At 42.4% G+C, this 17,408-nt stretch overlaps 1 protein-coding gene across 2 annotated transcripts in view; it reads right to left on the bottom strand.

The window, feature by feature from the left end:
- The window catches only part of LOC134227158 (uncharacterized), a 331,462-nt gene that overhangs the window by 10,660 nt on the left and 303,394 nt on the right, over positions 1 to 17,408 (bottom strand). For both annotated transcript variants that reach the window (XM_062708461.1, XM_062708463.1), the window contains 2 exons: positions 1,839 to 1,983; positions 1,492 to 1,776 (listed from right to left, as the gene is read on the bottom strand). In XM_062708461.1, the coding sequence (XP_062564445.1) occupies positions 1,492 to 1,776; positions 1,839 to 1,983 (430 nt within the window). The remainder of the gene's footprint in view (positions 1 to 1,491; positions 1,777 to 1,838; positions 1,984 to 17,408) is intronic.

Consider the following 17,408-nt stretch of genomic DNA (forward strand, 5'->3'; position numbering starts at 1 on the left):
GCGAACCTGTCTTCTTGGACTCGGCGATCATATATTCCAAAAGGGTACTCTACCTTCCGAGAAAAACACTTGAATATTATTTGATTCTTGAAGTCGTTTTTTTTTTTTCGAAAGAATCGATTCAAATTAGAATTGAATTGAGTTTCTATTTGAAATCTGTATTATCTGGCTTTTCTAAAATATGAACTTTACCCCAGAACATTGAATAAAAACGGTTTTTAAATCAAAACATAAGTTTTCTAGAGAAACATCGAAAAATCTCGGGATCCCGGGATTTCCCGGGATATACGAACCAATTCATCCCGAATCCCGGGACAATGAAAATGGCCGGGAAATGGAAACTCTAATTTGGATTGGATTTGGATTGGATTTGGAGTGAATTTGGATTGGATTTGGATTGGATTTGAAATAGATTCGGATTTTATTTGGATTGGTTGGATTGGTTTGGATTGGTTTGGATTGGTTTGGATTGGTTTGGATTGGTTTGGATTGGTTTGGATTGGTTTGGATTGGTTTGGATTGGTTTGGATTGGTTTGGATTGGATTGGTTTGGATTGGTTCAGATTTGGATTGGTTTGGATTGGATTGGTTTGGATTGGATTCAGATTTGGATTGGTTTGGATTGGTTTGGATTGGTTTGGATTGGTTTGGATTGGTTTGGTTGGTTTGGATCGGTTTGGATTGGTTTGGATTGGTTTGGTTGGTTTGGATTGGTTTGGATTGGTTTGGTTTGATTTGGATTGGTTTGGATTGGTTTGGATTGGTTTGGATTGGTTTGGATTGGTTTGGATTGGTTTGGTTTGGATTGGTTTGGATTGGTTTGGATTGGTTTGGATTGGTTTGGATTGGTTTGGATTGGTTTGGATTGGTTTGGATTGGTTTGGATTGGTTTGGATTGGTTTGGATTGGTTTGGATCGGTTTGGATTGGTTTGGATTGGTTTGGATTGGTTTGGATTGGTTTGGATTGGTTTGGATTGGTTTGGATTGGTTTGGATTGGTTTGGATTGGTTTGGATTGGTTTGGATTGGTTTGGATTGGTTTGGATTGGTTTGGTTTGGATTGGTTTGGATTGAATTTGGTTTGGTTTGGATTGGTTTGGATTGGTTTGGATTGGTTTGGATTGGATTTGGATTGGTTTGGATTGGATTTGGATTGGATTTGGATTGGATTTGGATTGGATTTGGATTGGATTGGATTTGCATTTGATTTGGATTGGATTTGAAAATTCTCTAAATTTGAATATGCAAAATTGTATGCACATTTGGCAAAATTCTAATCTAATGCAGAACTGTTTCATTCAAATTACTGCTTGTTAACGCTTAAAATTGTTATTCACACTCGCTCCGTTTGACGAACGATTTGCGCCCGATTGAAATATGTTCATTTTTGTTTGGATTCCGGAACGCAGATTCCGAGTGGCACTGAATCACCTTCTTCGCAATACATCAAGAACCCTCAGTGTTCCCCCCCGATCATCTCTCGGCACTTACGTTGCATCGACGAGTGAAGCTGGTTGGGTGCTCGCGAGTTTCGCAGGTACACACAGATCGCCAGGAAGACGATGACCGCGCACACCACCAGACACCCGACGCCGACGAATATCAGCACCATCAGGTCCAGCCCGAAGATCGTCGTCATGTACTCGTTCGGCGCGGCACATTGCGACCCGATGGCCTCGTCGGACCCGTCCGCACAGTGGTTCACTCCGTCGCACACCAGCTCCGACGATATGCAGAACTCCGGCTGCGTACACCGGAAGTCGGCACAGTTGATCTCTGCGGAAGATGAGTGGTTGAATTAAGGACCAGGCGAAGGTTGTTTAAAGGAATATACTTACTTGAATCTTTGACGGATGTTATAACCATTTTGAAACCGTTTGTTTCCGTGCCCCAGTTATCGGTCACGTACTTGAATGTGAGAAAGTTCGTCTTAGTGAAGAGCGCTCCCACTGATTGTTTTGTGTCCTTACAGGTTAAATCCGCCTGAAAATCAAACGAAGAGAAGAGAAATCATATGGTGAAATCGCTCTAATAAAATTGATTGTTGAATTCAGTGACAATGAATTATGTTAATGGCCCTTGGCTCCGCAGTTGTGAATCTCTCTATTGAAGGGCAAGCAAGTTGTCACCAACCATTCAATGGCGTTCTACACACATCAACTTAAGGCGACGCCACTACATCATGGAGCATCATCAAGTCGAAACTTCAAAACGACCCCTCTGTGACCTCGTTGACTTCAGAATCCAATGAAGTTAGTGAAGCATGCTTCGCTTGTGAGTGACGTTAAATTTTTAATAGCATTTTAAACGTACGTCTTCCTCCCACGCTTCTTGTACCAATATCGCGACTCGAACTTTTCTTCTCGATCATGTGAAAGCAGAGAAGAAAATGAGTGCCAACGAGAGTTTCTAACAATTATCTCGAGCTACCGTACAATCGGGTAAATTTGAGCCAAATAGCAAGAGTTCATTTTCATTAGAGGCGTTTTCATGTAAATATTTCTAAACAACTGGATTGATGAATTATATCATATCAAAATTATACCAATAAAACATTTTTTAATTTCATGTATTTCGAGCAAGAGTTTCAATCTTGATGCAGGCTCAAACCTAAATGACAAAAATATTATTTAGCTTCTGAAATATTCTTTGTGCTTATGATTGAGTTGTGGTTATTACGGAAACTGAACGGAATAATTGCGATTTTTAGTTTAGTCACTTTTTTTTTAAATTACCAATCTTGCCAACTTCTAGGTTCGTAAAAAAATGCGGTTGTAAGGGCGCATGAGCATATTTTTATTTCTGATGCGTTGAAAGTTCCAATTTGAGGTTGTTAGCCATTTTAAGTATATGAAACAAATGCACGGATCCGATGTCAAATTCACGCAACTTAACGATGCTGTGCAATTCCATTTTCGTCCTGGTTGGTAGGTGATGTGACGATATGATGAAAAGTTAATCGGATTTGCTTTATTGGTGGAAAAGTTGCTGCTTGTCATATCAAGTTATTTTTCTTCGTTGGACTCCGTGGGGATTGGATTGCAACTAATTATCAGCAGAGGTTGATAGTTTCTGCAAACTTTTCTTTGACCCATGCATGATTACAATGGATTTTTATTTTTGAGTTAACAAAAATGCAATTGACAAACGTGAAAATACAGTCGATAGTCGAAATTTGAGAATCATGCATCAAGGATTTCTGTTCTCATTCTTTATTTATTTTATTTACATTTATTCTATTATTCCAAGATGAGACGGATTCGTTGTATGGAGAATGAATGAGTTTCCGTTTTTAGATATTTCAATTTTATAAATTGATGCGCATATTAAACTAGTGTCTCGGTGTTGCAAATAATTATCAACATATACAATTAGCAACCTACAAAAACTTCCACTGTTCACTACTTTTCTTCAATCAACTGTACCATGCTTCAACCCAGCTTGATACGAGGAAAGCAATAATCGATATTAGCTCAGTGCAAAAACAGTGAAATTCAAATTATTGTTTGCATTTCGCTGTGTTTTCTTATGCTTCACATGCAACAGTGCTGAAACTCATATCTACGCTTCAAAATCCTGCATCAGTAAGCTTCCAGCATAGAATTCGCATCTGTTAAACAGATGGAGGATGAATGCGGGAATGCACACGATTTGCTTTCATATTTATCAGCCACAAACTCACACCCCACCTACACGCTATCTAGCTGGGCTTGAGTATCCAACAGCAAGTCAACAGACCTTCAACAACAGCACCGTATGCAATCGACAATCACAGGAACCAATTTTGCATACATTTGTATAAATTTATCGGAAATTGTGCAATACATAATGTTGTCGTCGGTGTATGATTATAATATGAAAACAATCAATGGATCAGCATAGTGTAATCGAGATTGCTTTTGGCTATCAGTGATCGGTTGAGCTATCTTGTACAATTCAAAATAGTGGTCCTCAAGATTTTTTCTTGTCTTCTTATTATTGTGGTATTACTGGAATCCGCGAGTAGAAGACTGCCGAATCGCAGCAAGCCATGCAGGCAGATAGTTGTTTTGGAATTTGCTCACGTTTTTTTCCGACTAGTTTAGAATTAGATTCATTGTTCTCAATTAGCTGTCTAGAAGAATTTGTTTTTTTTTCAAGTTATATCCAGTTTTTGTTAACTTTTACTCAAGTTTAAGGCCACTTATTACCGAGTCCAATAATGGGAGTGGATATGGCTTCCTTACTCATACACTCAAAGATTGCACTTCTTCTTCTTCTTATTGGCATTAACATCCCCACACTGAGACAGAGCCGCCTCGCAGCTTATGTCGAATTTGTTTTAAAAAAGTTCCAACCAAAGTGCTGTCAAAGTGTTTTTTTATTCGCTCAGGTTGGAACTAGGTTCGCACTAGTTCCAACCCCAAAGCTGTAGGGTTAGCACTGTGTTGTTTCACGGTTTCGCACCGGGTTCACCAATACAACTGTAATTCAACTGTCAAAACCACGTGGGTGGGTGGGACTGGGCGGAATAAACAAGCGGAAGGGAGAAACGAAACTGTCTGTTTATTAAAATAAAATGCGCGTTGGAAATCTTTTTTTCCGGGAATTTTGTGATATTTGTTGTTGTAGTTTTAAATTAAATTAATCCGGTACTGTTGTCTAGATTCAGTTTTGAATATAATTTTTAGGGAAGTTATGTATTCATAAGTGCATTCAGGTTTTCCTCACAGATTGTGTCCCAAATTAGGTCGGTGGATGGAATTATGTAGTTTGGGAATTCCCCTTGAAACTTGTTCACAAAATCCGCAAAGAATTGTCAGAAAAATATATTTGAGGAATACGGAATCGAATTATTTCTTATGCAGAATTTCTTTTGAAATTCTTCCAAAAACTGTTTCATTGCGTTTCAGAATTTTCTTCAGGAATTATACCAGAAATTACTTCAGATATGCTTTCAGTAATTCTTTCTTGAATTTTTGGCGATATCTTTCAGGCATTGCTCCATATTTTTTCCAAGGGATCCTTTCGAGATGAATTCCTTTGGAAATTCTTCTAGGAATATGTTTGAACACTGTTCCAGGATTTTCTCTGAAAGTTGCTCCAGGAATTATTTTGGAAATTCCTACAATAATTCCTTCATGAAATCCTTCTGGAATACTGGAACTTACTCGAAGTTTCCTTCAGGAATTGCTCCGCAAGTTTCGTACATAAATTCCCCCGGAAGTACATACCTTGAGCAATTCCTCCGGGAGATTCTTGAAAATTGAAAATGCACGGGGCCCAAAATCCGGCGGAAAATTTTACCGAGGTGTGAAACTACCTTTATCAGGAGAGGTAGCGAGGAAAAAAATAGTGAATCCTGGAGATTTTTTATTACATGCTTCTGAGTGTTCTCCGAAAAAAAAACTTTTGCAGAAATAGAAGAATTTGAATTTTTGTAGAATAGAAAATCTCTTTTACATGAATTCTTGGTATAAAAATGTGCACGGGATAATTGAATATAATTAAATAGGGAACTGTTCCGATCTCCATCTCACTGAACATATATTCATCTCATCGGGAAACAAAGAAATGCAGTACCAATTTCGCCAAAAAAAAAAATCACAAAAATAATAAACAATCCAAATTCCTTTTCATTGCTTTGTTTTTGATGGGATGAATATCGAAGCCATGAGATGAATTCCAGGAGCAGTTCCCCATTTATATCCACCCAAAAGTAAATTCCACTATCCGCGAACATCAGTTCACGCACTTAAACATGTTTATTTATCATGATCTGATTAGTCAAGGCCAACGCACTGCAGTGCACTGGATGACTTGGATCATATGATTCGAATCAAAACAAACACGATGCTACGCACACCAACATATTCAATGACAGATGGAACTGAAAATGTTTTTTTATTCAGGGTTCGGGTTGGCACTGACCCAGGTTTAAAAACGAATTCGACATTAGTGTTCATTAAGCACTTCCACAGTTATTAAACTGCGAGGTTTCTAAGCCAGGTTACCATTTTTGCATTCGTATATCATGAGGCTAGCACGATGGTACTTTTATGCCCAGGGAAGTCGAGACAATTTCCAATCCGAAAATTGCCTAGACCGGCACCGGGAATCGAACCCAGCCACCCTCAGCATGGTCTTGTTTTGTAGCCGCGCGTCTTACCGCACGGCTAAGATTGCACTTAGTACACTTAATTTATTGAATTTAGCTACTAACCTGCAATGCTCATGCTCCTCAATTCCACATAAAGATAAGCATAGTGTACTTATTAGATGATTCTTTGAGCATTTTAAGTCCAAAATTGCCTGATTTGTGCTGTTTTCTTCTAGTCACAACTAACAACCCAGCGGGTTGTTTACGTTTTTAGCCTAGACACTTTTTCTATTTTTTTTTCACTATTTGCACTACGGATAATAACAATTCATATATCAACTAAAATTCGTAAACTAATAATGAACGCGTACTAGTACTTATTAAGTGGGAAATATTTGAATCTTGGCAGGAAATATTTGAATCTACCAAAAACAAAGAACCAAACGCGAAATTCAATTTTTTTTTTTGCTTTTTTCTAATCGCATGTCAAATGATTGCTGTGTGAGGTGTGCAACGAGCCAATGGGGTGATGATGCATATTCCACCTCTCCTTCTACAGAGAGAGAGGCACGCATGCTAATATATTTTTATCAAATGTTGTGGATTTGGCGACAATTCACCTTAATATTAACGAGGTGCGCGGAATCGGTTGTGCAGTTTTATACAAACAGATAAATAAATCATTCCGTGCCGATAGTTCGAACGAGCCAGACGTGTGTGCTGTGTCTCATCGCGGGTGTTGTTCGGTAGTGCGAGTCTATTGTGTGGTGCCTACCTACGGATCCAAGGCGATCACTGTCGGCGAGCGAAGTAGCTGCTTCTGGCGACGCCAGTGAAGCAGGCTATTGTTTCTGCTGCTACCTACAGCAGCAGCACAGATAAGTGGCAGATTTTGTTTTATTGTTCTCCCTTTGGAGCGGGACTGATTGAAATCAATTGAATTAGTTTTTTTTTCTTATTTTTTTTCTGATTTGCTAATAGTTTTAAGTTAGTATAAGACAGAATTGTCCTTCCACCTCTCGGGGTGAGAATGGAAGCAGAGACTATGGGAGGCGGTGAGCCACCAAAAGAGGTTCGCACACGGTTTTACCAGGCATCTTCGCCTGGCCCTTGGGTTGTTTACTTTCGGCAGAAAGCGAAAAGCCTAGATTTTCTCGGCATCAAACGAGACTTGACGCGTCGTTTTACGAAGCTTGAACAAGCTACGCATCACCGCACCTACATACCAGGTGGCGAATGAAATTGCTGGCGACAGGGCGTACAACATTGAATATTTAGTTTATGTCCCTCGCGGGAGGTCGAAATAGAAGGTGTGATCAACGCAGCGAGCTTAACTTGCAAGGATGTGCTTGCAGGGAAAGGTCAGCAAAGAATGTCCTGCAATCTACCGTGGATATCCTGGACTGCAAGGAATTGCATTCAGCAACCACAGTAGATGGTAAAGGTATATGCTAAGTCAGGCTCGCTTCGGGTGACGTTCGCCGGTTCGATGCTCCCAAAATATGTAGATATCGAGAATATGTTGTTTCCGGTGCGTTTGTTTCTACCAAGGGTATTTAATTGTACCAACTGCAAACAATTAGGTCACACTGCCGAGTTTTGTGACAACAAACCACTTTGTGGTAAATGTTTCCAAAGACATCGGGAGGATACCTGCCAGCAACAAGCCACAAAATGTGCTTATTGCGGTTTGGATCCTGCCCATGGTTTGCAAGATTGCCCGGTGTACAAACGACGCACCCAAAAAGTGAAGCGCTCGTTGGTACAGCGCTCCAAGCAGTCTTATGCGGAAATGGTTAAAGCGCAAGACACATCCGCCACTGCCACCGCAAAGACTGCTTTTTCAGCTGCCGTTCAAGTAAGTGACTATTATGATTCCATCTCCATTGATGAATCGGACTCTGACGCAGCCGACATGGATGATTCTTCGGAGGTACACGCGCCCGAAAAGAGGAAGCAACCGTCTTCCCGGGATCGCGCCGAAAGAAAACAAAAGTCATCCATAAAGGCTTGGCAAAATCTGAAGGTAATGGGGGATTACTTAAAATCCTGAAGCAACCAGTCTTCACTGCAGATCCCTGCTGCTCTAAGACATTCCGCCATTGCCTAAAACCGATGTTCCTAAGAAACATCCGGCTAGGATTATCAATGAAAAGGAAAATGCTACTCGCACTTCCGAAAAGAGAATCTCGTCCAAGCGAGGATTGATATCCTTTAAGGACCTCGTGGACCGCTTTTTGAATCTTTTCAATATTCCGGATTCATTGAGGCCAATCATTGACCTCTTTATTCCAACAGTAGAAAGTTATCTGAAGCAATTGACTGTTTCATGGCCCCTTCTTGCAGGAATTGTATCTTTCGATGGATAATACGGCCAATACCCAAGATACAATCACTGTGCTGCAGTGGAACTGTCATAGTCTGAAAAATAAATTAGACGTGTTCAAGTTTTTGATTCGCAATTCCGATTGCGATATATTTGCACTCTGTGAAATGTTTTCTTCTGAAGATGAAATCAACTTCCACGATTTTAATATTATTCGCCAAGATCAGGATGATCATTATGGTGGCGTTCTTTTGGGGATCAAAAATGCTACTCCTTCTACAGAATTCCCATTCCGACTGTTCCCGGCTTAGAAATCGTCGCTTGCCAAGTAAATGTGAAGAATAAAGATCTTTGCATAGCTTCAGTGTACATTCCTCCAAATGCCTCTATTAATCGTCGACATTTTTGGAGCGCAGTCTCCCTTCTATCATCTCCAGTATTGATATTGGGTGATATGAACGCACATGGTATTGGATGGGGCGAAACGTATGACGATTATAGAGCGCCTATTTTCTATGATTTGTGTGACGATTTTAATTTGAATATTTTGAACACTGGTGAAGTAACTCGAATAGGACCAAATGGTCAACAAAGCCGTATTGATCTGTCTTTATGTTCTAATTCACTATCGTTAGATTGCACGTGGAAGGTTATCCAAGATCCCCACGGTAGTGACCATATGCCGATAGCCACCACCATTAAAAGTGGCTATCAAGAATCTGAGCCAGTTAATGTTCCTTTCGATCTCACGAAGAACATTGACTGGCAAAAATTTGCATCGGCGGTAAAAATTGGTATTGAATCAACTGATATTCTTCCGCCACTGGATGAGTATCGATTCCTTACCGAATTGATTCATAAAAGCGCACTGGAAGCTCAGAAACGACGCGTTCCAAATACATCTGTCATAAGAAGACCAGCCACTCCTGGATGGGATGATGAATGTACTAAGTTGTATTCTGAGAAATCTGATGCCTTCAAGGCCTTTCGTAAACACGGAAGGTCCGAGCTTTTTGAAGAGTATTTGAGGCTTGAAAGAAAGCTCAAAAATCTTCTCAAGGCAAAAAACGTTGCTACTGGCGACGTTTTGTCGAGGGACTATCACGAGAAACCTCAATGACAACACTTTGGAAAACGGCCCGCAACATGCGGAACCGCATTTCCACCAATGAGAGTGAAGAATACTCCAATCGATGGATATTCAACTTCGCAAAAAGGTCTGTCCAGATTCCGTACCAGCAGAACCGCTATTTCGAGAATCAGTCACTGATCCCGGTTCTTTGGGTGGACCATTCACAATGCTGGAACTTTCTATGTCTCTTCTTTCATCGAATAACTCTGCTCCGGGATGCGATAACATCAAATTCAATCTTCTTAAAAACCTCCCAGATATCGCAAAAGACGATTACTTGACCTGTACAACTGTTTCATGGAGTACAACATTGTGCCACCTGAATGGCGACAGGTCAAAGTAATAGCTATTCAAAAGCCTGGGAAACCAGCGTCTAATCACAATTCATACCGACCGATTGCCATGCTATCATGCATGAGAAAATTATTGGAGAAAATGATCCTTTCAAGAGTCGACCATTGGGTCGAAGAAAATGCATTGCTTTCAAATACTCAGTTTGGATTTCGAAAAGGAAAGGAACAAACGATTGTCTAGCGTTGCTTTCTTCAGATATACAACTGGCCTTTGCGCACAAGGAGCAATTGGCTTCAGTATTCTTGGATATTAAGGGCGCTTTTGATTCAGTTTCCATAGAAGTACTGTCAGACAATCTGCACAGTAGTGGATTACCCGTTATTTTGAACAATTTCTTGTACAATTTGTTGTCAGAAAAACAAATGAATTTCACACTCGGCACTCTGACAACTTCCAGAAATAGCTACATGGGCCTTCCCCAAGGATCATGTTTAAGTCCCTTGCTTTATAATTTCTATGTTAAAGATATTGACAATTGTTTGGAAGGACAATGCACGCTCAGACAACTTGCAGATGATGCCGTGGTCTCTCTAAGAGGTCCAAGTGCAGCTGTCTTGCAAGGACCATTGCAAAGTACCCTAGATAATCTGACTGTTTGGGCCAGACATTTGGGGATCGAGTTTTCACCGCTGGTTGTGTTTACTAAGAAGCGGTACCCTGCTCAACTGAAACTAAAGCTGTTGAATGATGACATCAACCAATCTTTATCTTCTAAATACCTTGGGGTCGTGTTTGATTCTAAATGTACCTGGAGACTTCATATTGAGTATTTGATAGAGAAATGCCGGAAAAGGATCCATTTTCTACGTTCTATCTCCGGAACATGGTGGGGTGCTCACCCGGAAGACCTCATCAAACTCTATAGAACGACTATTCTCTCTGTTTTAGAGTATGGCTCCTTCTGCTTCCTCTCAGCAGCTGATTGCCACCTTATCAAATTGGAACGAATTCAATATCGTTGTTTGCGTATTGCCCTTGGCTGTATGCATTCAACGCATAACATGAGCCTGGAGGTGCTTGCTGGAGTCACTCCTTTAAAGCACCGTTACTGGGAGCTCTCATTAAGAATACTAATCAAATGTGGAACAAGTAACACACTTGTCTTACACAACTTCGATAATATGCTTGAACTGGTTCATCGGTCAAGATTCTTAAGAGTTTATCTCAACTACATATCGTCAGATCTTTGTCTTCCATGTTATACTCCCCTCGAGTTGACTTCACCAATGACAGTTTCTCAATTGAATACGATCTGTCCATGAAACACGCTATTCAAGGAATACCAGATCATCTTCGAAATCTTTCAATTCCCTCTATTTTACTGAAAAATATGAACATGTCAATTGCAACAACAGATATTTCACTGATGGTTCTCGCATTAACGGATCCACTGGCTTTGGTGTTTTCAATGTAACTTCAACCACCTTCCGAAAACTTCAGGAACCGTGTTCGGTTTATGTTGCTGAGCTGGCAGCAATTAACTTCGCTTTGGGGATAATTTCCAATCAGCCCGTAGACCATTATTTCATCTTCTCGGATAGTCTTAGTTCTATCGAGGCACTCCGGTCGATGAAACCTGTTAAGCACGCATCTTACTTTCTTACAAACATAAGAGAGCAGATGCGTGTTTTGGTCGAAAGATCATTCAAGATTACCTTTGTTTGGGTCCCTTCTCACTGCTCAATCTACGGCAATGAGAAGGCAGACTCGCTGGCAAAAGTGGGCGCACAGGAAGGTGAGATTTATGATAGACAATTCTCGAGCAACGAGTTTTTCCCATTAGTCCGTCAGAGTACTCTTCAAAGTTGGCAAAGAAATTGGACACACAACGAACTTGGACGGTGGCTATTTTCTATAGTTCCAAAAGTTTCTGGGCGAGCGTGGTTCAGAGGTGAGGACTTAAGTCGAGGCTTCATTCGCGTGATGTCGAGACTTATGTCCAATCACTATTCACTAAACGCACATCTGTACAGAATAAACCTTGTCGACAGCAACTTATGTAGGTGCGGAGCCGGTTATGATGACATCGATCACGTAGTTTGGTTCTGCTCGGAAAACGACGTCTCCAGAGAGCAATTATTGGATACCCTAGTGGCCCGAGGTAAACAACCCTTCCAGGAGATAAGAGGTGTTTTGGGGGATCGTGATGTGGTCTATATGCAAGCCATTTATAGTTTTCTTTGTTCCTCTGACATAAAAGTCTAATACTTTTGTTTTTTTTCTTTTCTTCGAAGTTTTTTTTTGTTTTGTCTCTGTCTTTCTGTCCCGTAGAGCGCCGTAGCTCTGGCCGTCCGGAAGATGCTCCCATGCGAATCGTTTTTCGAGCACGACGACACACCACATCGTCCCCGACGCCAAATGACCGGATGAGCTGCTGAAATTCCTTGATTATGATGATTCCCTGATTCCCGAATCCTAATCCCCGTCCATCCTTAAACATTGTAAACCTAACCTCGAGTCACCACGAGTACGTTGGCTTATTTCCCTCTCTTACTAATTTAATAATAAGATTATGTCGATTGTACATATCTCAAAGAAACGTGGCTCCGTAAAGTGTTATACACGCCTGAGCCTACCAAATAAACGAAATTGGAAAAAAAAAAACAGATAAATATTTGTTTTGGTTAAAAAAAAAAGTGCGATTGTGTACCAGGAAACTGTGCGTCAATGCAAAAATCACTTAAGGAAATTTGAACATGAATTAATTTGGTGAAAATGTTTCAATTGCTATAAATCAATTTAAAAAACGATATACGCGCTGGATTGTTTAATCCATCCTGGAGCTACCATAGAGCTAACACCTTCTACAATCTACATACAGCTTTCATCCATAATACTACTACCGGTCAGTAAAAGATAGATTGAATGCATACATTATTCATTACTGATAATCGCAAGTAGAACTAACCTGTTAAAACTCAAAGATTCTCAATCGATTTTATCACACAATGAACGGAGGCCGGATACAACCTCGAATACTCATGTTCTAATTTTTAGTTTTTCTTGTTTTTGACATCTTCTCACGCTCACATTTGTAAAAAAGAATATGGAAATGAATAATTATGATAGGAAATATTATCAACTTTTCGAATAACAATGCGGTTTTTGCTTGCTTTTACCCAGTTTACTGTATTACCACAAGGCCAAGGGTAGTAATTATTCGATTCAATATGGAGGCGCATGGTAGGTAAGTCAAGCACATCAATGAAGAAAAAAGTAGAAGGTTGTATCCGAGACACGACCGCCAATTGGACGTTAGATTACGTAAGGTCTAAGATATACAATTTTTAGAAGATTTTCTGAAGATGTTTACTGACGCTAAAACTTTACATTTTTGCAGCTTCTCACAATCCTGAATGAAAATTTCACTTGACTGCTACTGACGCCAACGTCAGCCACTCGATGATTTGCCGCTGAAACGCGGTAAGCATCATCCATGCGAATCAATTTTTGAAGCGTGTCCCTCTGACGAGCTCTTGCGATTCTGCTACCAGTGGCAATTTTCTGCCGTCGCCAAGCAATTATGATTTGCATTTTGAAGAAAATTCGTCTCAGCTAAACTTTCTCTTGCGTGAAATGATTCTTTGGTTTCAATAGTGCGCCTTTCCAATCAGAACAGAAAGAAATCAAAATCAGAATCTTCAAAGAAACTTATTATTATTATCTTTATTAAAGAGGTTTTCGGCCCTGGGCCGGTTCACCTCGTATGCAAAGAAACTTCTCATGACTGCCTCTGACATCAATCGATGATTTACTGTTGAAACACGAGAGACACAATTCATGCAAATACATTTTCGCAGTGTCTCCTCTCGACGAGCACTTCCCGAGCAGAAGAAATTACCTCAGTAATACCTTATTCTGTTATTGATACCATACTCTGCTATGAACTAGCCTTGCATAAAAGGTAAAATACCAAAGGAATAATACGTCGTAGCGTCGTAGCGTGTGCTTGGTCAGATTGGCGCCAAGGGCGCCAGGCCTTAGGGGGTCGCCGAAATCCATAATTGCACTATGGGAAGTGATAAATAATCTCATCAAGCAGTTTATCCACTTAAATTTTCTTTGATTTTTTGAATTTTTTTTTTGCAGGGTGACTCACGGGTCTTCCGATGACAATTGACCGCCAGCTAAGGGTTGCGTACTTAGCTGGTAGTGCAGCTCTGGGCACTGTTGTCCTTCTGACATCAGCTAGAGTGAGAGGGTGCGTACTGTGGGGTCTGCCTAGGATGTGGTGGGGTTCGACAGTGGGCTCTGTTGAACTTCTATAAAAAGCTGCATGTGTCCCCAAGCAGGCCCTATCAAAGCGACCGTGTGCCGCTCAAAGCGCACTAGCCTAGTCCTGGTGTTGGGTGGGACTTTAAACAAATTTGACCCGACTGATCGAGCGTCTGTCCACCAAGGAGGTGCGGCTCCAACAGCGTCTGTTCTGGCATCCAGCGGCTGAGTATGAAATGCTATTCCCCGGAAGCTATACCTAAGATGGCAGCCCCATCCCGGTGGATAAGGAACCTTGGGCCAACAACCTACTGTTCCCGAAACATCAATTTGTTCGAGAATCCGATAATGAAAGAATACGGACTGATTTTACGGCGACGACTCTTAGCGCGAAACAACGGACACGAATAGGAACATGGAACGTTTTAACCCTAGCCCAGCAGGGTAAATTGGCACAACTTGCCAATGAGGCACGCCGCATGAAGCTTGAGATCCTGGGACTGAGTGAAGTCCGTTGGCCAAACTTTGGAGAACACAGAACGCCGTCAGGACAAGTTCTGCTATACTCTGGTTTACGAGGTGAACACGCTCCCCGGCATCGCGGAGTTGGCTTCCTACTAAGCGCTCAGGCACACTCTGCGCTTATGAAGTGGGAACCTATAAGTGAAAGGATAATCGTTGCCAGATTTAGAACACGGGTCCGAAACCTTACTATAATCCAATGTTATGCGCCAACCGATGCTGCCGATCTGCAAGACAAAGAGAACTTCTACAGTCAACTCAATGCCGTCGTAGATAGAATTCCGAAGGGTGATATCAAGATCTGTTTGGGCGACTTCAATGCGAAGATCGGATCCGACAACTCGAACCATGAGCGCATTATGGGACGCCATGGTCTCGGAGAAATGAGCGAAAACGGAGAGCTGTTCGCAGAATTTTGTGGTAATAACGACATGGTGATCGGGGGATCGCTCTTCCCTCATCGACCGGTTCACAAGGTCACGTGGGTCTCCCGTGACGGCTTTACAGAAAATCAAATCGACCACATCTGCATCAGCCGAAAATGGAAACGGAGCCTTCTTGATGTACGAAATAAACGTAGTGCCGATATCGCGTCTGATCATCACCTCCTCATCGGCGAAATACGCCTGCGCATTGCGCGGATTCGTCGGCAGGAGGAAAGAGTTGGACGACGATTCAACACACGCCGACTGGAAGATGCCACGGTGAAACGGTCCTTCGTTGAAGAACTGGAGACGCGTGCTGCAGATATTCCGGAAAGTGGCAGCGTGGAAGACCAATGGACCGCCGTCAAGAATGCCTTCATCGCCACCAGCGAGAACAATCTGGGCGAACTACGCACCCAGAGAAAACAATGGATCACCGATGAGACCTGGAGGAAGATAGAGGAGCGAAGAGAAGCCAAAGCCGCGATAGAGCGATCGAAAACCAGAGGAGCCAAAGTCTTAGCCCGTCAACGATACACGGCTCTTGAGAAGGAAGTAAAACGCTCATGTCGACGGGACAAGCGAGCGTGGGCAGACTCTCTGGCCGACGAAGGAGAGAGAGCCGCCGCAACCGGGGACATTCGCCTCCTCTACGATATCTCACGACGCTTAAGCGGGGCGAAGATGAATGCAACGATGCCTGTGAAAGACGCGAATGATCAGTTATTGACCGACCCAACTGACCAGCTGAAACGCTGGTTCGAGCACTTCGAACAACTTTTTCAAGTGCCAACCAGGCCATCACCACCTCGGCATGATCTGCCTAGGATCCGACGTATAACACGTGTCAATACCGAAGCTCCATCACTGCTAGAGATTCAAACAGCCATCCAAAGCATGAAATCGAATAAAGCCCCAGGGGTCGACCGCATATCAGCCGAGATGCTCAAAGCTGACCCCATGACATCCGCTCAACTACTGCATCGTTTATTTCGTAATATCTGGGACACCGCAACTTTCCCGGTCGACTGGATGCAAGGTATCTTAGTGAAGGTGCCCAAAAAGGGTGACCTGACTGTATGCGATAACTGGCGAGGCATTATGTTGCTGTGTACCGTTCTCAAAGTTCTGTGCAAAATTATCCTAGCCCGGATTCAGGAGAAGATCGATGCGACTCTCCGGCGGCAGCAAGCCGGATTCCGTGCCGGAAGATCATGTGTGGACCATATTGTCACGCTCCGCATCATTTTGGAGCAGGTCAACGAATTCCAAGAGTCCCTTTACTTGGTATTCATTGACTACGAAAAAGCTTTCGACCGTCTCAATCACGAGAATATGTGGGGCGCCCTGAGACGCAAGGGGGTTCCTGAGAAAATCATCGGCCTCATCGAAGCACAGTACGAGGCCTTTTCGTGTAGAGTGCTGCACAATGGGGTCCTGTCCGACCCTATCCGGGTCGTAGCTGGTGTGAGGCAAGGATGTATTCTATCACCGTTACTGTTCCTCATCGTAATCGATGAGATTCTGGTAGATGCGATTGACCGTGAACCAAACCGCGGGCTGTTATGGCAGCCTATAACCATGGAGCACCTAAACGACTTCGAATTGGCGGACGACGTTGCACTACTCGCGCAACGGCGCTCTGATATGCAGAGTAAGCTCAACGACCTTGCCGATCGCTCCTCCTCGGCAGGTTTAGTCATCAACGTCAACAAAACCAAATCGTTGGATGTAAACACGGTGACTCCTTCCAGTTTCACAGTAGCCGGGCAACCAGTGGAGAATGTTGAAAGCTTCCAATATCTTGGTAGCCAAATGGCGTCAGACGGCGGTACCAAGATCGACATAGGCGCACGGATCAAGAAAGCAAGGGCTGCCTTTGCGAGTTTAAGAAATATCTGGAAAACAGGCAGATAAGTGAACGCACCAAAATACGAATTTTCAACTCTAACGTGAAATCTGTGCTGTTATACGCTAGCGAAACATGATGTGTATCAGTGGAGAACACTCAACGGCTGCAGGTGTTCAACAGATGTCTGCGGTATATAATTCAGGGCTGGTGGCCTCACAGCTGGATCTCAAACAACGAGCTCCATCGTCGTTGTCACCAGAGGCCGATAGCAACAGAAATTCGGGATCGGAATTGGGGCTGGGTCGGCCACACTCTACGTAGGGGCGGAAACGAAATCTGTAAGCAAGCATTAGACTGGAACCCAGCGGGACATCGCAGCAGAGGCAGACCCAGAGGCTCATGGCGGAGAAGCCTCAATAAAGAAATAAAAGAAGTCGACCGAAATCTAACCTGGCAACAGGTTAAAGCGATAGCCGGGCATCGCTCAGGATGGAGATCTTTCA

Source organism: Armigeres subalbatus, chromosome 3 (genome assembly GCF_024139115.2).
Source record: "Armigeres subalbatus isolate Guangzhou_Male chromosome 3, GZ_Asu_2, whole genome shotgun sequence".
NCBI classification, from domain to species: domain Eukaryota; kingdom Metazoa; phylum Arthropoda; class Insecta; order Diptera; family Culicidae; genus Armigeres; species Armigeres subalbatus.